General features: G+C 37.4%; 1 protein-coding gene across 1 annotated transcript; it reads left to right on the top strand.

Moving 5' to 3' along the window:
* The first annotated feature begins 656 nt into the window (after positions 1 to 656).
* Positions 657 to 1,499, top strand: LOC5500988 (achaete-scute homolog 4). Its single transcript, XM_032369367.2, has one exon. It carries the CDS (start codon positions 783 to 785, stop codon positions 1,176 to 1,178), a length of 396 nt encoding a protein of 131 aa, XP_032225258.1. The 5' UTR covers positions 657 to 782; the 3' UTR covers positions 1,179 to 1,499.
* The last annotated feature ends 4,286 nt before the right edge of the window (positions 1,500 to 5,785 follow it).

Genomic DNA, 5,785 nt, shown 5'->3' with positions numbered 1-5,785 from the left:
ATAGGTCAGTGTTACTCATTTAAGCACCGAGTTTCATTGTTTGAAGCTGTTAGTTGAATCCCGCTCTATGCTTACAATTAGTGTTATAATTAATTCACTTAGGATGGTCCTTTCAATAAAAGGACTGTCGTTCCGAAGAAGTGTATATTTAGCAAACTAGTTTTCCTAAAAAAATCGTCACATATTCTAAGCACCTGAATCGACGCCCCTGTTACATATGATATCTTAACACATACTTTATATGAAAAGCTAAGCGGTCATTTAGCCAATCAAAGACCAATTATCTTAATTTTAATGTTACCGCATGGAAGTCTAAATAACTAATAAAGTTAACACACTGGATGATAATTTCCCACAATTTCCATTCAAACCGATATCTCTTTACGGTCATTTTAGTCAAGGTAGCAAATGATAGAAAAGAATTCCATAATATAATTTTTTTTCTTCTTGAACTTTTTGTCATTTTTGTTGCCATCGGTGGCTATAAAATCTATTATCTGTGTTTAATAGGGTGTTGAGTGTCCAAACGGTTATACACGCGGTTTTCTATCGATTTTTGTGAGATCGAAGGCAGCGATAATCCAATTAGCGTGGTGTCAAAATAGTGCTTGGCCGTGATTGGCTGAGCCGGCAGGTGGAGACCATATTAAGGCAAGCCACACGGACGAGCTCGTAGTCATCATTCGTAGGCTCCGGCAAACATTAGCACAGCGAGGCAAATCACTTTAAGGGGAAACCCTCGTCTTCTCATCACCCAGGAAGCCTTTTTGTACAGACAAACCATGGAGTTCCAAGACTACTCGTTTAGCATGCCGACTTGTTACCAACTGGGTATTCCAAGTGAGAACACTCCAATGGCCCAGTACTCACCGTACCATTACGCTCCCCAAGTAACGATGCCAATTCCTCACCCTATGTACGACTACAATCTAGAACCCGCGTTTATTCGCAAGCGAAACGAAAGGGAGAGGATCCGTGTTCGGCATGTCAATGAGGGATACGCGAGGTTGAGAGAACATTTACCTGAAGAACCGTCTGATAAGAGAATGTCTAAAGTAGAGACATTGCGAGCCGCTATACGGTACATTAAACACCTAGAAAGTCTGCTACAAGCCGAAGCTGCAGGGAGCTCTGAGGGGAACAAGTCGGATTCAAGTTGCGAGGGGAATAAAAGCTGAAAGCACACGAGTTGAGAAAATAGAATTTAACTGTGCCGAGTCCTGGACACATGACTCTTTTGATTTAAATCAAAAAGAGCGAAGTAGAAAGCATAGGATTTCCGAACAAAAGTTAACTTTGTAAAGGTAATATGGTCAAGCTAGGTTGGAGTTGCCGTTCGAGTGTGCTAACAAATGAACAATGCCAAAATGAACATTTCCATTTGAAGACGTTTGTATATATGATATTGTACAGTAGTCCGAACACAAGACTAGTTATTTGTAATTTTTCAGAGCATTTAGAATATATGAATTATTGATAAATCCCGCGTTAAAAAGTCATTAAGTATTTGTTTGGGGAATTCTGATCTTCTGAGTTTTATTGCCGTGGAGGGCATTTGAATGAGATTTTTCTCTTTTGATTTCCTATCGGGCAAGTGTTTCGTGCTAATCAAAGTAATTCACAGGGTGGTTTTTAATCGGATTTTTTTCCAGTATAAATTCCCCTGCCGACTTTTTAGGCATCGGTAGGGATCAGAAGCCAATAAAAGTTGAATAACAAAGGAGTTAATTGAGAAGTTAGGTGTGAGGGTCGAATGTAGCGAAAACGATGGCGTTCTTAAGCTCCAGGTTGTTTTGATTCACATCCAAAGTAAGACAAAATCAAAAAAAAAGAAAATTGGCTTGTGAAAATCTTTTCTTGTAGGTAACTTGAAAAGGTTTATTAATATTTGAATCACTGCTCAATTGAGACTATTATATTTTCTCATTAAATAACGTGTCGCACTTAAACACGAACGCTTATTGCTTTGGTAATTTTATACATTTTCGATACCAGAAGAAACAATTTTCGACAAATACCAAAAAAAGACAAATGTCTATTAACTATCACTGCAAATGGTTAACCTGAAAGAAAACAGGGTTTTTTACGGCGCTAAGGTAAAAAGCCCTATTTTCAATCTATTATTGTTATATTTGATTTGTTTTTCTTGGCTCGATATACACGACATATAAACTTTCGTGTGCGCGCGCACGAGCCTTTAAACTCGTCCTCTTTGTGCATCGAGTTACAGCTGTGCTAACAGAAAACGGCCAATTCAACAAGCTTTTTTACAGTTTCTTACCTTTTGGCAGTTCAAAAAGATACTATTTCTTTTAAAGTCATTAACTTAATATTCTTTCACATCCTCAAGGGAAATGTTGTGGATAGGCGATGAATTTATTGGAGATTTCCGCTCATTTCATTTCGAAAGACAATGTAGCAAAATTGACGACAGCACAGAACTAAAATGCATTCGCGTTTGTATAGAATTTTCAATGATAATGGCATTGTTATATTATATCATTTAAATTCGAATTTAACGCTTGGTCGACCGCTTTCTTCGCCACTTGACAAAAACTAAATGTAAAATGTTATTTAAAGCAAAATATACTGGTTTTTTTTATCAGATATAAGATTTGGTATTAAACATTGTCTTTAATAAAACAAGATACATTATACAAATTACCTTTTTTGATCGAACACAAAGTAAAAGAACACAAACTGTCGTTTTTTACACAGTTTTTTTTATGCCACCCATTAATTTACAAGTGTATTGAAGCAAACTTTTTGCCCTGAGTTTATATTTCTATAGTCCTTTATGCCATATTTTTGCCAAATTTGCATCCCCTGGATACCAAAGCAACGAGCTATAGACTTTGGAATCAACGAGTTTGAAAGCACGTGTTTTCTACCCAACACAAAGTACTATGTTTGCGTTAAGAAAACACGACCTAACGCTAAACACTGTGCCCAAAAAACATCCAATTTACTCGTCGGTGCTATCGCAAATCTCGCCCGCAGCTCGCCTTATCAAAATGCTGGTTCCGCTTACGCTAAAAATTCATTAAGGAACATTTGTTTTGATTTAGATGTCGATATGACTTCCGAACTAGCAATCATCTATGGGTTTTGTATCACGGCTTATAAAGAACAACGCATTTGTTCAAAGTCTAAGGTGCGAAGTCTTATCTTTATGAATACAGGAGAGAGCGGAAGGGCCTCGCACGCTCACAAGGAACAAGTGATTTAAACGATAAATTAAAAAAGAAAAACGCTTGTTTATTCATTTCCTCGGGACTCTTACAACATAGATTATAACATCGATCAAACTGTTTTTTTTGCGAACGCTGGCATCTTTATGAGGGGAGCGACAGGCATTGCATACAAGAAAAAGTAAAAATTTAAAGAGAAAGCGCTGTGGCTTATTGGTGGGGGGGGGGGGGGGGGATGAATAGGTTCGCGGATCGGCGGATTCAGCCCCGAAATGCTCACGGATTACGGATTTTGACGATTATTTCAGCGGATTGGCGGATTTTGGAAATACGGCGGATCACGGATCTGTTGACAATTTGGGCACGGATTTTGGATTTTGACTGCTTTGACGGTCGAACTTCGGATTTTTAATGAATTTCAATCGATGCATTTGTTTATCTTTCAAACCATGCGGATCTAAAAATTTCTGCGGATCCACGGATTTGCCCCGAAAATGTTGCGGATCGGCGGATTTACATACCCCTATTCACCCCCCACTTATTGTTTTGGTTTGAGAACCTATATAGGTTTAAAATCGCCAATATGATGTTATACAACAAAGATTGGACAAAATAGTTAATTCGAATTATACTGTTTTGCAAGGCAAAGGGGGGATTTCAAATTGTGAAGTTTATTACGTTGGATGTCTCTTATAGTTTAATTAATTTCGCAGTGAGATATCCACGTGGACGGTGGACCGCCGAATTAGCATTTAAAATAGCCGTTTTACACGAGTAAACAGCAATAAAATGTGTCAGATAGCCATTAAGTCATTACCAATTGGGAAATTTTATCAATCTAGTACCCAAAGAATTCCCGTTCCCATGGATAACATGTTCCTGATTAGCGGCGGAAATATGTTTGCGCACTCTTAGCGAGCTCTTCTAGCTAATGGACGCTGTTCGCGTAGTATAGTGCTCTTGAAAAAGCGCAAGAAAGCCGGGACTTCCAGTACTTAACTAAAATAAGATCTTGGGTTTTTTTTTTAGAAATTTCCGTTTTTCGTTAAAAATCAACACATTGGTTTTTGGATGTTCTTGTCGCTTTCGAAATCTTTATCATAAAAGAACAAAATTTTCAAGGACCCGATTTCTTTATTTGTCTTAAGAAGAAACGTTAATGTAAAAGCTCAAAATGGAGTTGCTGAAAGAGCTAAACACGAAGCTCCATTCTGCAATCTCTGCCAACACGAAAAAGGAAAATCGCTAACATTGCTAATTACCTTCATTAAAACGCTTGTAAACAGAAATTCTCATGTAACTGTCATGCCATATAAGCTTTCCTAATACAATGGAAGGCTTCTGTCTTCTGTCTCTTTCATAATCTGAAAATAGTATACCCAGTGCTAAATTTTCTTTTCCAACTGTTTCAAATCCCTAGGCAACAATACGGCCCCCCTAGATTTTAATCTTAGTGCAAAGAATTGTTTAAGACATTTTGTAAATGTTTCAGCTTTGCAATCTTGAAAACTAGAAAAAATAATTTAATTTATGAAAAGAAATGGGCCTGGGAATACTCAAAAAAGAAATAAGTTCTTTTTTTTTTTGTCTTTTAAAAGTAATTAATCATGCTAAGTACGACAGAACTAATCTTGTGCGTGCAGCAGCAATGTTTGTCGTTCCCAGCTCTCTCGCGTCTAGAGAAAGCAAATTGTTATTTCTACTCGGATAATAAGAAAACAATTCCTAGCTAACTCGAATATTCTCACTCTAGGCTTCGAACTTAACGGGTTATACTGTAGTAGCGTTTTGAGTTTTTTTCAAGCCATTGTTTGATAAATGTTTGATTGTTTGTACACCTAAATTGCTACCTGCTCCAAGCATGGTTACCATACAGCTTTGCGAAACATTTACCCTCTCAGCACATTACACCTTGACCTTTTAATTGTTTTAGAGGGGAACTTAAATAATCAAACATAACGACTACAGACAACTAAGGCCAACTACTATGGAAATATTGACAATTTTGATGGCCCTGAAAGGAGAAAGCGATAAACGTTTCGCAATCTCTTTTGAATGAACATAAAGAAAAGCGAAAAACGTTTGCTACTTTCATACAACAGCCAGGCGACAGTATAACAGGTTGGCTTGGCCGGTCACGCTTGATAGTGTTGACAGCCAAAAGAACTGCTATATTTCATTATATGTCTTTCACAAGTAAATTGATTTCTCGAGTGTAGGTCTTTTCTGGGTTTCCTAGGTTTTCTGTTTTCAAACAAAGCAAGTTGACACTCATGCATACAAAACATTTATGTTATAATGGTGTTAAAATTACAATAAAATAATCATGTTCGGAATCCTCCAGATAAAGCCACTACTTGTTCTTTTTGAAGATAATCGAAGCGATGTCCTCTTTGCTAGCAGAAATTGATTAACACTTTGATCGAATTGAACGTTTTATTGGTTTTTACTTTTTAATACCCACTTTGCAACACAGCTAGCTCTTCTGTTCCGGTAATCATACGATTTCCACAGTCGATTACATCTGATTGTTACAGCTGGTTGCGGAGACAATGGGGGTATTATTGTGCACAGACAAACCGTAACAGGACCAA

This window comes from Nematostella vectensis, chromosome 15 (assembly GCF_932526225.1).
Source record: "Nematostella vectensis chromosome 15, jaNemVect1.1, whole genome shotgun sequence".
NCBI classification, from domain to species: domain Eukaryota; kingdom Metazoa; phylum Cnidaria; class Anthozoa; order Actiniaria; family Edwardsiidae; genus Nematostella; species Nematostella vectensis.
This window is presented reverse-complemented; position numbering and strand designations above follow the sequence as displayed.

Excerpts from the sequence above, each read along its gene's own strand:
- LOC5500988 (XM_032369367.2), top strand. The coding sequence starts at position 783 with ATGGAGTTCCAAGACTACTCGTTTAGCATGCCGACTTGTTACCAACTG.